Source organism: Rhinoderma darwinii, chromosome 6 (assembly GCF_050947455.1).
Source record: "Rhinoderma darwinii isolate aRhiDar2 chromosome 6, aRhiDar2.hap1, whole genome shotgun sequence".
Lineage (NCBI taxonomy): Eukaryota > Metazoa > Chordata > Amphibia > Anura > Rhinodermatidae > Rhinoderma > Rhinoderma darwinii.
Window position 1 is genome coordinate 66,671,519 of NC_134692.1, and position 16,863 is coordinate 66,688,381.

A 16,863-nucleotide genomic window follows, 5' to 3' on the forward strand; every position below is an offset into this window, starting at 1 on the left:
CCACCTTCTCTTCCCCACTAAACCAGGTCCTCTTAGTAAGGGTCCGGTGGCCCCTCATAAAAGGGGGGGTACTGTAAAGGATCTGCCAGGCACTACGTCTGTGGATACTCCCAGGATTAATCAATCGACACCTGAGGCCGGACCTCTTAGACTGACTCCGGCTCCCACCAATCAGGGTGGCAGGCTCAGGAGTGGGAGAGCCTATCGCGGCCTGGTCAGTCGGAGTCAGCTTCGCCCCCTGTCCATTTATACCTGCCATTTTCTCTTCCTCATTGCTTGTGATTCTTCCTGGTATCCTGGCCCTGCTCCAGCCTTGCTCCAGCCTGCTACTGCCTTGCTTCAGCCTTGCTACAGCTTCCGCTTATCCTGCTTCGCTCTGACCCCGGCTTGCTTCCTGCTCCTTGCTCTGCGTTCGTATACTTCGTGATATCCTGATTCTGACTGACTCGTTGACCACTCTGGTTTCCTCACGGTGTTCCGTGGGCTACTGCCCCTTCCCTTGCTTGTTCCCTGTTTGTATTCCCTTGCACTTAGTCAGCGTAGGGACCGCTGCCCAGTTGTACCCCGTCGCCTAGGGCGGGTCGTTGCAAGCAGGCAGGGACAGGGCGGTGGGTAGATTAGGGCTCACTTATCCCCTTCCCCTTCTTCCTGCCATAACACACATGTTTGAGAATTTGCAATGTAGTGTCACATACTGTATCAGCTATTTTCTAAACGTTATTTCTTTTTCTTGTTTAAGCATTAGCATGTTGCAGAAAAACGGCACAGTATTTACAGAATTTATTCTTCTCGGGCTTTCCAGCAATCCAAGGACACAAACAACTCTCTTTGTTATATTTCTGATAGTATATATATTTACAGTTCTTGGGAATGTTATGATTATTGTGGTGACTCTTACAGATAGCAGTCTTCAGACTCCTATGTACTTCTTCATTACTAACTTATCCTTCATCGATATCTTTTTTTCATCATCAACTACGCCGCGAATGCTGAAGGACATGTTGCTATTTAGGAAGACAAGTTCACTTGCAGAATGTGTTGTTCAAATGTACATTTTCCTTTCTTTAGGGTCATCTGAATGTATTTTATTAGCTATAATGGCCTATGATCGTTATATGGCAATATGCTACCCATTACATTACACTACAGTCATGGAAAGGACAGTATGTATAAAGATAGCTACAGGAAACTGGATCTCTGGTTTTCTATTGTCCATTTTTCACGTTGTTCTAATATGGACTATGTATTTCTGTGACAATAACAAAATCAACCATTTTGTATGTGAAGCTCCAGAACTTCTGTCACTGGGTTGTGGAAATGTTTCTGTTGTTGAGTTTGTAATATTTGTTTTTGGCGTGCTGGTTTTAATCATACCCATTGTTTTTATAATAACTTCTTATATTCAAATAATAAGAGCTATTTTAAAGATGAAAACCTCCGAAGTTCAGCAAAAAACATTTTCTACGTGTGGTTCTCATATGCTAGTTGTAACATTATTTTACGGTTCAGCTATGGCTGCTTATATGAAGCCTAGGTCATACTCTATACCAAATATGAACAAAATCCTAACAGTAATTTATGCAGTTATAATTCCAATGTTGAATCCTTTAATATATACCCTTAGAAATAAAGAGGTCAAAAGAGCAGTTATGAAAGTCTCCATAAGTAAAGTTATGATGCATATTTTGTATATTCGGTCAAATAAATGTAACAGCATGTATAAAGTTGTTGTCCCACAATTAAATATTACAGGGGTTGTCCCAAGATGAAATGTTATCCCCTAACCACAAGATAGGTGATAGCATGCTGATCGATGGGGGCCTAACAACTGGGCCCCCCACCAATCACGAGAATGGAGGTGTCCTTTTCTTTTTCATTGAATGGAGTGGCAAGTCGGACTGTCAGTACGGTTTATGGATTGTAATTTATGGAGATATATACATTATGACAACATGTTTTTTTCTATTGCACTTTGTTAACACTATGTTTTAACTATATGCCATATTCACTGTATATGGTTAATTATTTTCTGATGCAAACCCCTCCCTCTTGATTGAGGCTTTCCTATACATGCACTGTTGTAACATGTGTTCACTAGCTTGAGAAAGGCTCTATGTTAGAGCTGAAACGTTGCTGTTTTGACTGATGGAATAAAGCACATTTTTCTATTTTTGCTACATCTCTGGAGTGCTGCCTGATTCTTGGAATATACATTTTGGGTGACTTTGGTCGTGTCCCTGGCAGGCTTGCTCCCTCATCTTTATGAACTGACTGTGCGGTTAACATTTTTTGGTTTCTCTATATTGGCTGGTTAACCTGCACGTCTTGAATATGACGTCTAATCTACAAAATGCTGGTGCTTTATGTCCTGATGTCTTCACTTATACTGAGGCTGATGCGGCACGGATTCTTAGAGGAGACATGGGAGAGGCTGCTTTCCTGAATATGCCGTCAGTTACGGATTTGAAGACTAAGAAAGAGATTGAATTTAAACGTCTTACCAGTTTACAACTACATTTGGCTACTTTGGGCGAGTACTACAAGGTAAAGAGGATACCGAGAGGTATGCGGTTTAGTATAAGGCCTAACCTCTTTACGGAAAATCCGGCCTTCTAATTGCGTTTTAACAGATTTCAAATAAATACGCTATGGATATCTTACTACTTAACATTGAATATCTTCAAAATGAAATATCTGCACTGACTCTTTGCATACAGGATACTAATATGAAACTGAAATCTTTATGCACTACTGGAGAATACGATACGATCAATGATGGAATCAACACTTTTTTGTCTAAACTGAAACTGGAGTTGGAAACGACTAAGAGAAAGAAGTGGTACAGAGACATGGAGGACTATAGCCGTGGTCATATTTACAGTTGGCAAAATGAGGATCAGAGAAAAACGGGATACATCCGAGACAATAAGAAGAAAAGGGTCCAAGCTGATTACAAAAGGGCACATGAGGGGGCGTTCCCTTCCTCTTCTGCCTCTTTTTTAGGGGAAACCTTGGAAATATCCCACATGACAGGAGACGCACCAGGTGGGGCGGCAGGAGGCATCACCAGCGATATACAACCATCACTCAACAAGATCCGCCATCCTGTGACTCGAGGGGCGAGCATGGCAAAGTGAAGGACATAGTGGTAAATGTTTCCACAAAATCTTTATCTGATGTCCAGTTAAAGGTGTTGCGTAAGGGCCTGTCTTATTGCCCAGCTAATAAGGTGGACTGGTTCCGCATTGAAACGGACTTATATCAATTCTTTAGAACTGTTAAACTCAAGGCCTGGTTTTCTAATAATGTTGTGACCTCTAAACCCAGGGACGCAGAGCTACAACTGAGGGACTTTGGCTTATCAAATAGGAGCTCATTTGTACCTCCATCTAATGCACCGGTTATTGAAGCATTCATTAATGCAGTCAGGAATGATATTGGTGAACTAAGAACTATTAATGAAGATCTCAAACTTAAGTATGCAAATATGTCTAGTGAAGAAATAACAGCTTTGAATGAACTTATCCATGATGACAGTATAGCCATAAAGCCTGCAGACAACGGCGGGGCAACTGTCGTCATGGATACTAATATGTATGTGCGGGAGGTCAATCGACAGCTTCTTGATACTAATGTTTATAAGAAAATCCCCTGTGACTCTAAATTTGGTATCTCTAAATTGATCTTGAGAATCCTCGATGAAGCTAAGGGCGGGGGTCTCATTGATAATGATTTGAAAATATTTTTGCTGGTTGAATATCCGATTACTCCAGTTCTATATATACTACCAAAAATCCATAAGACACTACATAACCCACCAGGACGACCAATAGTCCCCAATACAGAGTCTATTTTCTCTAACATTGCCATATTTTTGGATAGAACCCTTACATGTTTTGCTACTGATGCTCAATCACATATACAGGACACCACAGATTTTTGGGTCAAACTACAGAATTTGAGTCTGGAAGAGGGTAGTGAGGTTATCCATGCCTCATTTGATGTGCTATCTTTATACACATCAATCCAACATGAGTGTGGGTTAAGAGCAGTTGAGGGGAGGCTGGCTGAATTGGAATATTCAACTGAGAGTAGCACATTATTACTGTTATTGCAGGAAGTCATATTGACCAACAACTATTTCTTGTTTCATGAGCAATTTTTTACTATTTTAACTTTCACCTTCTTGTCTATTCACAGATCACGATATTTGGGAACAATGGATGAACTCACCAGAAGTGTATCCGGCTAATTATGATTATACTGTACTTTTTTTCAATAAAAATTACATTTAATGTTTATACTGTTTACTATATATGTCAGTGGTGTATACATTGGATCGTATTATTGTGCCCGTTTTCGTCCATATGGGCAGGTGGAGTAAGGATTAAGCAGGATGGTATATTGCCCCTTGCATTCCCTTTAAGACTGAGGTTTGTTTGAACCTTTTTATAAATGTAGTATGGCAACTATATCCTACTTTTCTACAGCAACCTTTGATTTTGAACAGCCTTATCCATGTTACTAATCTAATAGCCTTTAAACAGATGCCCTATGCAGGATTGAGTGGGTGGGTTTATAGGCACCTATTCACATTATAGATGTGGATGAGGTGCTTTTTTCACGCCCGTGCATTTTTTGACTTTTCCCCTCTTAATTGAGGGGTAAGTCTATGATGCGCTCCTGTAGGTGTCTCTATATCTATATCTATATCTATATATATATATATATATATATATATATATGTTTATCTGGTTGCTTGTACATATGTCTATGGATTGAGGTGCCTTTCTACATAATATAGTTACATTTATATGGGGTAAAATATGGGTTAAAAGGTGCGTAGTCTGGCCCTATTCTTTTGGCCTTTTCCAGATTGTATTCTGGTCCCTGTACTGTATATCTCATGATTGCCGTTTGCACCGCATCTTCCCTGCGTTTTCCTTGCACACTTTTTGGAAATCATCTTGGAGCGATACTGACAGATGGTGTCAGTTTGCCCTTATATAATATGGCGTTCTCGGCACAGTATCTACGTTGGTGCATGCGTGGAAATGCGCAGTTGAACGATTCACCTCTGACATATTTGTTCTCCTGGGCATGCGCAATAGCGCACAGGGGACGCCGTCAGTAGCGCGGTTGTTTTGAACTTTAGCAGCCGATATAATCATGGTGAGTGTCTCCATTTGTTCTCTTAATGTATTCACAGGTGCCAGCAATACCTAATTGTGCACAATCATGGTTATGCACTGACTGTCAGTACGTTTTATGGATTGTAATTTATGGAGATATATACATTATGACATGACATGTTTTTTTCTATAGCACTTTGTTAACACTATGTTTTAACTATATGCCATATTCACTGTGTATGATTAATTATTTTCTGATGCAAACCCCTCCCTCTTGATTGAGGCTTTCCTATACATGCACTGTTGTAACATGTGTTCAGTAGCTTGTGAAGGGCTCTATGGTAGAGCTGAAACGTTGCTGTTTTGACTGATGGAATAAAGCAAATTTTTCTATTTTTGCTACATCTCTGGAGTGCTGCCTGATTCTTGGAATATACATTTTGGTTGACTTTGGTCGTTTCCCTGGCGGGCTTGCACCCTCATCTTTATGAACTGACTGTGCGGTTAACATTGTTTCTCTTAATATGATTATGGTGATACCAAATTTATGTGTTTTTTAAAAAAAAGAAATGGTGTCTTCTGAAAGCCATAACTTTTTTATTTTTCCGAAGATTGAGCGATGTGAGGGCTTATTTTTTGCGAGCCAGCTGTCATTTTTATTGGTACTATTTTAGGTTACATGCGACTTTTTGTTCATTTATTTTTATTCCATTTTCTTGGAGCGCTAAGGTGACCAAAAAACAGCAATTTGGATGTTTTACAAATGCTTCTTTTACGGTGTTCACCGAGTGGATTAAATAACGTTATATTGTAATAGTTCAGACTTTTCTGGTCATGGTGATACCAGTTACAGTATGTTAACTTTTCTTATTTTTAACATTATTTTAGGAAAAAAATGTGAAAAGAGGTTTTTAAACTTTTTAAAAAAAAATTGGAACATAAAAAAAAACAACTTTATTTAACTGTCTTTTATTTTTTTTTAGAAGTCCCCCTAGGGGACAAGAATGAGTGATTGTTGGATTGCTCGCAGGATATACTGAAATACTAATGTATATTCTGATTCCCACAGTCCCCTATGAAGCCCTGCCGGAGGATGGGCTTCATAGAGTACAAAAATGCTCCAAGGCTGCCATGACGACCATCGTCACTCTGCACTCATACCTGGCGATGCGGTGGCATGTGGCAGGGGGACGCCACCCTCATTCTAACGCTTTAGATGCTGTGGTCGCATTTGACTGCAGCATCTAAGTGGTTTAACAGGCAGAATCAAAGTGATCTTTCATTCCACCCGTTGCAGTGAGGTGTTGTGTGTATTACAAAAAGCTGACACCTTTCCATACTTCCCCTTAACGGCTGCCACGTAAATGTACATAGCATGTCGTTAAGGGGTTAATAAAAAGTACCAGCTCAACTATGATGTAGAAAGTTCCTATATATTCATGTTCAACAACTGTTATTGTCTGATACATATTTGTAAGTAATTTTAAAGTACATTAATATGCACAGGACTGTAGGGTGGATGTGAACGGGCGACAAATGGCCGTTGATGTGATTAACTCTTTTTTTTACTGAAGTGTAGCCAGCAAACAAACTTTACCAGTGCAGCAACAACAACAGCATGAATATATATATATATATATATATATATATATATATATATACAGTACCAGACGAAAGTTTGGACACACCTTTTTATTCCATGGCATTTCTTGTTGTTTTTTTTTATTTTCTACATTGTAGATTCATTTTGAAGACATAAAAACATTGAAGGAACACTTATGGAATTAAGTGGTAAACTAAAAAAAATGATAAACAAGCCAGAATCTGTTTCTTTTATTTTAAATTCTTCAAAGCTTTTGCTTTGATGACAGCTTTGCACACTCTTGGCATTCTCTGAATCAGCTACATGAGGTAGTCATCTAGAATGGTTTTCAATTAAAAGATATGCCTTGTCAATAGATATTTTGTTGAATTTCTTGCCTTCATAATGTGTTTGAGACCATCAGTTGTGTTGTGCAGAGGTAGGATTGGTACACACTTCCATACTGTGTTTAGCCCTGTTCAACTGTTCTAATCCACACTATGGCAAGAACCACTCAACTAAGTAAAGAAAAATTACAGTCCATCCTTACTTTAAGACATAAAGGTCAGTCAATCCAGAAAATTTCAACAACTTTGAAGGTATCCTCAAGAGGAGTTATGAAAACTATAAAATGTTATGATGAAACTGGCTCTCATGAGGACCGCACCAGGAAAGGAAGATTTACCAGCCTCAGAAATTGCAAATTAACAGAACCTCAGATTAGAGCCCACATACATGCTTCATAGAGATCAAGTACCAGACACATCTCAACATCGACTGCTCAGAGGAGACTGCGAGAATCAAACCTGTATGGTCAAATTGCTGCAAAGAAGCAACTACTGTGGAACAAGAAGAAGAAGAAAATAGCTTGGGCCAAAAAACACAAGGGTTGAATATTAGATCAGTGGAAATCCAAATTTTTAATTTTTGTTTCCTACCGCCATGTCATTGTGAGACACATAAAAGGTGAGCAGATGGTTTTTTTACGTGTGCGGTCCCTACCATGAAGCATGGAGGAGGAGGTGTGATGGGGTGGGGGTGCTTTGCTGGCGATTTATAAAAAATTAAAGGAACGGGGGCGTGGCTAGCGGAGCAACGGAGTGGACGCGTCTGGAGGGAGCTCCGAGTATAAGTAACACACTTACCCCAATCACACGGAGAAAAACGGTCTTTTAGCCCCAAAAAACGAACCGGAGAGGGACAAGGAGTACATACCTGCTCCGAGGATCATTTTTAGAGTGGCCGAGACAGATTGTGCCGCCGCGGTCTAACAACGACCGGAGACCGGGGAGTAAATTTGGAGCCGCACCTGGCTGGAAAGCGTGCACGCAGCTGAAATAACAGCAGGAGCTCCAGGACATCGCGCTTCTTGCCTCATCTCAGCTCAGTAGAGCTCTCAGGTACGAATAAAGCCATTAGGCCTTTGGCAGAATCGCTTCAAGTAGAAGCCGGGGACTAGATTTACCAAGAAAAAGAAAAAGGAGGGAGAGAAAAAAACAGAAAAAAAAAAAACGCCTTCAGGCCATTGGACAGGAAGTGCCTACTTTCCTGAAACAAAGGACTCAGCACAATATAAGAGCAAGGTGAAAGCTAACCAACAGGAACAAAATACCCCTTGCATAAACATAAAGGCTTAACGGTATCTGAATGTACCTGAATATGAATATCCATACATAGATTTATAACTTTAAATAACAAGAAATAGCAAGGCTCTTCCCCTGCTAGACCACATACCTTCTGACTAACTACATAATCCAAACATCTGGATGCTAGTGTAATACCGCACTCATGACTTGAATTAAAATACAAAATAATTGCACAAACCAATTAACATTTGGACCCTAATAACCCACAGCTCCAAAGGACATTACCTAAAAGAAACCCAGATCATGTGGTTGCTATAGGACTCCTGAAATGCCCTAATCTCATAATACCTTCTTCCAGCAAGTTGAATAAGGGGAATACAGATCACAATGGGGAAACCCATAAAAGGTTCAAATGAAGAACAAGCCAGGACTGGTAAAACTCCAAAAAAAAGGACAAGAGGTTGAAATCACCAGTAAAAAGCTGACCTTTGAAGAAAATCATAGCTCAAGATCGGAAAGGAAGGATAAAACCAAAGATAATTTCACCATTTCAAGCTGGTCAGACAGTGATGAAGAACAACCAACGACACATGATGCAGCTGACCTCAAAGAATATATAAAAGCACTACCTACAACAGACTGCATAAGGGGACTATTTAAAGAATTCACCCAGACAGTAAAAGAGGAAATATCGGATATGAGGAACGATGTCAAACAAGCCTTTACTAGAATACAATCACTGGAGGACACTTGTACTCAAGTCATCTCACATGCTGAAAGAATATCTGAGATACTCATTGATAAACAAAAAGAATCATATTTACAAAGGTTACATATAGATGACCTTGTAAATAGGTCTAGAAGAAATAATCTAAGAATAAGAGGTATCCCCGAAACAGTCGCAGACAAAGAAATCACTAATGTGCTCACACATATATTCAACGAACTTCTGGGGAAAGAAGGAAATACCGAAGTAGGTCTTGAAAGAGCTCACAGCGTTTTTAGACCCAGATCGGTTGGACCGGACAAACCAAGAGACATTCTTTGTTGCTTACAAAGCTTCAGAATGAAAGAGGAAATACTGCACAAAGCAAGATATGCGAGGAAAATAGAATATGAGGAATGCGAAATTGTCATATTTCAAGACCTCTCCAAACTAACTTTGGACCTAAGATGGCAATTACAACCTCTAACCAAAACACTAAGAGAGAGAAACATTTCATACAGGTGGATGTTCCCCTTTGGCCTTGCTATATCTCTACACAATAAAACACTGACCATCAAAACACCAGAAGACTTGGAATTTGTTCTCAACAAATTAGACCTCTCTCATCTACAAATACCAGACTGGACTCGCCCAGAAGATGAAATCAACTTCCAAAACAGGATAACTGGGAAACAGCTACCCCAAAGAAAACAAAGAAGATGAAAAAGACCGATCCGGAAGCTGGGAAAACTCCGAAAAGATGAGGAAGATAGAAAATTACTTCAATATCCTTTTGCGAAATTTAATTGATATTTTTATATCTGTATGTTTATTATAATTCTTTAGACTTTGAGTTTGGTTCTAAAATGTAAATTACCTCTCTTGCTACGCAAACTTTTTCAGGTTTAGATACCACCCCACCCCCCCGGGAAATTTGATTTATGCTATAAACCCCGGTCAAGATTGGAATGATTTCCTATAGATCTCTACCGGCAGCATATTTGTGTTGGATATATACAAATATACCAACAATCATACGTTCACCCTATCTAAAACACACCCAATTGTTTAAGATGTATTTAATTCTTGTTATTACTGTTCTGTCTCTGCTGAATCTTACTATCAGAACAAATTATATGTACTATTTAAATAATGGCTGAACTTAAAATAGCTACGTACAATGTTAAAGGCATCAATGTACCTGGTAAGAGACTACAAATACTTTAATTCTTAGAAAAGGAGAAAATAGACATAGCATTTCTACATGAAACCCACTTCAAAAAAAATTATACCCCATTAACAAAAAATAAAATCTTCACGAAATGGTACAACTCTTCAACACCCCTTAAAAGATCTAAGGGTGTCGCAATCATCATTAATAAAAAAGTTCCCTTCAAATGTAAAGATGTGTTACTGGATACTGAAGGTAGATATGTTCTTTTGAAGGGGTATATACTTGGTAAAATATTCACATTCGCAAATCTATACGTGCCTAATAATAACCAAGAGAAGTTCATCAAACAATTAATGCAAAAATTGGAACAATTCAAGGAAGGTGAATTGATTCTAGGAGGCGAATTTAATATTCCACTCCAACCCTCAATAGACACTTCTAACAACAGTTCATAAATTTCATATAAAAAACTTAAATGTATAAAAAAAACTACTTGCAGAAGCTCACTTGGTAGACTCATGGAGAATTAAAAATCCTTCTTGCCGAGATTATTAATTTTACTCGGCGGTCCACAAAAAAATATTCTAGAATAGACTACCTATTTGTACCTCACTCTCTTATCAACACGATAACTCAAGTAAAATATGGTTCTATCACACAGTCGGACCATGCTCCACTTTTGTTACTCCTTTCTTTCACTCAAAAACAAAATGGCAACTATTTTAATTGGAAATTAAACGACAGTTTGCTCACCAACAAAGAAGACAAAACCTACATACTCTCACGTATAAAAGACTATTTCCTAGACAACTGTCCAGACAACATATGTAACTCGAATATCTGGGAAGCCCATAAAGCTGTAATCATAGGCTTTCTAATTGAACTAGGCGCTAGGAAAAAAAAAGAAACAAACAAACAAATTACAAACATTTTAGAAAAAATAAAAGTATTGGAATTTAAACATAAAAAATCACTATGTATAAAATCAGAAAAGGATCTATTCAAATTGCGTGCAGAACTGAAGGAGCTACTGAACTATAATACCGAAAAAAACTTCTACTTCGCGAAGTTCAAAAGGTACATGGCAGCCGACAAATGTGGAAAGAGACTAGCCAATTTAATCAGAAAAGAACATTCAAATACATTTATACCTAAAATAAAAGATAAAAGAAACATACTACTGCATACAACAGAAGATATATCTAGGGAATTCTGTGGCTTCTACTCAGAATTATACCACTTAAAAAACCAAGACCAAACACTGAACAAAAAAACGGATCTAATAAATAAACTACTCGACAATATAACCCTCACTCACATTTCAGAGACTCAAAGTCAAATACTAACCTCTCCTTTCACAAAACAAGAAATAGAGAACGCCATAAATAATAGCCCGAAAGTTAAAAGCCCAGGTCCAGATGGGTACTCTATGGCATACTATAAAATATTTAGAGACACTCTATCCCCCTTTCTGACACAGTATTTCAACACCATAGATTTTAATAACCCCTTCTGTAAAGAGTCACTGATCGCTCACATTACCCTAATACCCAAAGAAGGAAAATATCCCACCCTCTGCGGTAATTACAGGCCCATCTCTCTGATAAATAATGATGTAAAACTTTTAGCAAAAATAATCGCAAATAGAATTAAACAATTTCTACCAAACATAATTAACCTAGAACAAGTGGGCTTTACACTAGGCAGGGAAGCTAAAGATAACACGGTTAGGATTCTGTATGTGATTCAAATAGCCAGGAGTAAAAACTTTCCTATTGCTCTGCTGACTACTGATGCCGAAAAGGCATTTGTCAGAGTAGACTGGTTGTTCCTAAAATTGACACTACAAAAATTTGGCCTTCCATCTACATTTATAGACAAAATTATGGCTTTGTACAAAAATCCATCCGCGAAACTCAAAATAAACTGAGAATTCTCACCCCAAATAGAAATAAAGAACGGCACATGACAAGGATGTCCATTGTCTCCATTGTTATTTATAATGACCATGGAAGTCCTGGCCCAAATGATTAGGGAAAACAAGGAGATTACTGGACTTATGTGTAATAAAGAAGAACACAAGACCGTCGCATTTTGCAGACGATATGTTAATCATCTTATCCAATCCAAGAAAATCGATTAAAGCCCTATTACAAGAGTTCAAAATATTTGGAGAAGTTTCTAACTTCAAAGTTAATACAACAAAATCAGAATTATTAAACGTAAACATATACCCCAAAAAGTGGAAGGAAATGTCTAAGAACTTCCCCTTTAAAAACAACTGTTCTCACATTACATACCTGAGTACGAAGATAAATAATTCCTATAAAGATCTCTTCGACTTAAATTATAAGCCACTGCTGGCTAAAATAGAAGCGGATTTGGAGAAATGGAATACCTTACCAATCTCGTGGTTCGGAAGAAATAACATTATAAAAATGGTAATACTACCAAAAATACTTTATCTACTACAAGTGCTACCAATTGACATCCCTTTGACATTTTTCAATAAACTGAAGAAGATAATAACGAAATTTATATGGCAAGGTAAAGGATGTAGAATTAAATATTCAACACTCGTAAAAAACAAAAATGCAGGTGGAATTGGCCTTCCAGACATAGAAAACTACAAAAACGCTGTTCACCTATGCAGATATATGGAGTGGCAAAGCCCTACGAAACGTAAGCTCTTGGTCGATCTCGAGTTGAGTTTACTAAAAAATAAAGTTGAAGATATCATATGGCCAACACCTTATAATAGATTTCAATATTCTGATATACTCAATCCTTTAACTAACCAAACTATTAGAACATGGCACAAACGGAACAAAAAACACCATTTTATACGTAATATAAGTATTCACACACCAATCTATTATCTGATACCGAATAAACTCAAAAAAATTAAGAAGAAATTATCCATGAACACGAAAGAAGCTTTACTCTCAGCAAGTAAATTTATTTTAAACAAGAAACTGATTACATTGGAAGAAATGGAAATTGCATTTCCTAACATTAAGTTGGATGAGCAGACATTCAATATAATCGCCGATTCAATTAAGGCCTTTCTGCCGGATATTCTGGATACAAATCCAGTTAATTTGTTCACTAACTTTTACTCCTCTAAGATTGTTCCCAAAAAGGCAGTTTCAACAATGTATCAACTTCTCATTGCTAACTCAGAAACACCCTCATTCATGACAAAATGGGAAAGAGAATTAGGTAAAAAGTTCACTAAGGAACAGAAAGACCGAATTTTAAAAAACTCGCAGTCCACTTCCAGTTCTACAAAAATACAAGAGCTAAATTATAAAGTAATAGCACGTTGGTACAAAACGCCAGAGCTTCTGAATAGAATAGATCCCAACCAAAGCCCAATATGCTGGCGCTGCAAAAAAGAAACAGGGAATCTGTCACAAATCTGGTTTAACTGTGATCTAATCAAGCCATTCTGGGAGAAAATAGAAACAATCATAAATACTGTTGAAGATATCAATATCACTTTGACATTAGAATTAGTAATCCTAAATCTGGACATATCATACCGGATCATAAACCACAATTCCTTAATTCCCCACCTTCTAAATGCAGCGAAACTTATAATTGCTAGACACTGGAAGGAGATAGATACGCCATCCCCCTCGGAATGGATTGCCGAGGTCTGTTCGGTACAGTCATTCGAAAAAACTAAATGGTCAATTGAACAAAACCTAGATAAATATTACAGGACTTGGAATAGATGGATAGATACCCAGAACACAGATGCTTTGTATAACATAATGGGTTAGATCACATTACAAACTTCCAAACCAAAACTAAATTGGTACCAATAACCAAATACGTAAAACTTGAAGTACATGTAAACTTATGTGGAAAGTATATATGTAGCTTTCTGATTTTGATATAATACAGCAGAGACAACCGTTAATTGTTATTTTATTTCTTTGTATTTGCTTATTATGTTACCCCTGATCCCCATCCATTCCTTTCTGTACCCTTATCCCTCTTCCCTCCTTACTATGTCTCAAAAATGTAAACAAATAAAAAATTTACAAAAAAAAAATTCAAGGAACACATAACCAGGGTGACTACCTCAGCATTCTGCAACGATATGCCATCTCATTATTACGCCGCTATTGGTGCTCAAGAACGCAAAACCAGAAAGTGCTAGCACATGGGTGAAGAATGCATCAACACTGACAGAAATCTAAAGCCAAAAGTATCTAACCAGTGGATGACCGGAACGGAACACAGAAGGCAGTAGAAGTTGGAGATGATGAACAAATGGAGTGGATGGCAGATGAATAGCATGCAAGCAGATAACAGACAAATAGACAGTGGACAAGAGTTTACAGCACTCTCTGACTATCTGAACACTATCCTAAAGCAGGGCAAGACAACTGTTTGGCAGCAGTCCAAACACACAGGAAAGGCAAACAAACCAGTGGAACTACTGATCCCAGATACACATCAAACAACTATGCAAAAAACAGAACCCTCAGAGGACCAACAGCTCCCACAGTACAAACAAACAAACAAACAAACAGACAGACAGACAGACAGACAAGGAACAAAGTCACAAAAAAGAGTTAGCACATGCCAAAAACAGTATAACAAGCACCTGAGTATCCAGGCGTGAAGTATATATAGCCCAAGAAAGGTACTCCGCCTTAATCAGCCAGGCACAGCTAAATGATGACAAATTTCAGATTCAGACCTGCATTCCTGCTGCTAATCGTAACACCCATCTGGTTTTCGCTTAGTGGGACCATCATTTGTTTTTCAACAGGACAATTACCCTAAACACACTCCCAGGCTAGGTAAGGGCTATTTAACCATGAAGTAGAGTGATAGAGCGCTGCGTCAGATGACATGTACTCCACAATCACCCGACCTAAACCCAATTGAGATGGTTTGGAATAAGTTGGAGGGCTTATTCAGACGAACGTGATATACGTCCGTGCAACCCGCGTGATTTTCACGCGCGTCGCACGGACCTATATTAGTCTATGGTTCTGTGCAGACAGTTGCGTGAATTTTACGCAGCGTGAGTCCGCTGCATAAAAGTCACGACATGTCCGTTCTTTCTGCGTTTTTCGCGCATCACGCACCCATTGAAGTCAATGGGTGCGTGAAAACCACGCATGTCAAACGGAAGCACTTCCGGGGGACAAGCGGGATTCGCGCAACAGCAGTGAAAAGGATGAATGAAAACAGAAAAGCACCACGTGCTTTTCTATTTACAAACATCCGAATGGAGTGTCATAATGATGGCGGCTGCGCGAAAATCACGCAGCCGCGCATCATACAGGGCTGACACACAGAGCTGTTAAGTGCCTTTTGCGCACGCAAAACGCCGCGTTTTTTGCGTGCGCAAAGAGCACACGCTCGTGTGAATCCAGCTTGAAGGAAAAGCAACCAACAAGTGCTCAGCACCTATGAGAACTCATTCAAGACTGTTAGCATACCATTCCAGGTGACTACCTCATAAAGCTGATTGAGAGAATGGCAGGTGTATGCAAAGCTATCATCAAAGCAAAAGGGGGATATTTTGAAGAATCTAAAATATAAAACATTCTGGTTTGTTTAACACTTTTTTGTTTACTATATGTGCCATATTCCATATGTGCTCCTTCATATTTATCATGTCTTCAATATGATTCTACAATTCATTCCAGATGACTACCTCATGAAGCTAATTGAGAGAATGCCAAGAATGTGCAAAGCAGTCATTAAAGAAAAAGGGGTCTACTTTGAAGAATCTAAAATATAAAACATAATCTGGTTTGTTTAACATTGTTTTGTTTACTTTATGGGAGGTGTAGTGTGTGTCTTTATTCTTTTCTACAGTACCATGAAAGATGAAATTTTTCCACACAATTTAATCCATGATCTGGTCTCATCGGAGGATGGCCATGGCAAACTTGGGAAAGTGATCCACAATAACTAACTAGCAAATATTTGTGGCTTTATAAGTACTCTTTTACAGTCAGATTGCCCATTAACATTAACTTCATAGGATAAAACATATGAATGTGTCCTATCAAGAATTGCTGTTCTCCTGCTTTGGCCAGATTACAACTTTGGCAATTTCGGCAGACCTCTTGTACTGTTTTTTTGCAGTTGGGAGTGCTAATAAAAATTGCTGTAACCATGCAAACGTTTTCACAAGCCGAAAGTTTCCCCTTTTTTTCATGCATCTATTCGGCCACCCTTCTCACCTACCTCTACAATCTTCCAAGTAAGGCCCACCTTGGTCAGTGATTTCACCCGTCGGCATTGCACGCTTGCCCCGAGGGACAGACACCCTCGTTGTTGGAGCAATCTCTTTCCTGTGAGTGTACGCTTCTCTCTTTCTGTGTGGCTGGGTGGCACACATCAATGAGCTATTTTCTCACTGTATCATCTTGCCAATATTTATTTTTCCACTCTTCGGTGGTCCACTCCACCACTAGGGTTGCTGACGGCTCTGTATTTAGAATTTCTGGCATATCTGGATATTGGCATCTAGCAAGCCGTGGCAGGCCTGCACTGGCTACTCATAAAACAGCATGAAGTTCGGGAGTTTCTATATACTCTAACACTTCATAAGTGGGACTACTGGTTGTTTCCACTGGGTTGCTAGATAGAACGTCACCATTTTCGTTGCTATGGCCCAGTTAGTATCGTACCTAGTACTTGAA

General features: G+C 38.7%; 1 protein-coding gene across 1 annotated transcript; it reads left to right on the plus strand.

Annotated features, from left to right (window-relative positions):
- The first annotated feature begins 746 nt into the window (after nucleotides 1–746).
- LOC142656602 (olfactory receptor 2B8-like) lies at nucleotides 747–1,769 on the plus strand. Its single transcript, XM_075831533.1, has one exon. The coding sequence runs from the start codon at nucleotides 747–749 to the stop codon at nucleotides 1,767–1,769; it is 1,023 nt and encodes a 340-aa protein (XP_075687648.1).
- The last annotated feature ends 15,094 nt before the right edge of the window (nucleotides 1,770–16,863 follow it).

What these genes read in the sequence shown, in the direction of transcription:
- LOC142656602 (XM_075831533.1), top strand. Translation starts at nt 747, where the DNA reads ATGTTGCAGAAAAACGGCACAGTATTTACAGAATTTATTCTTCTCGGG.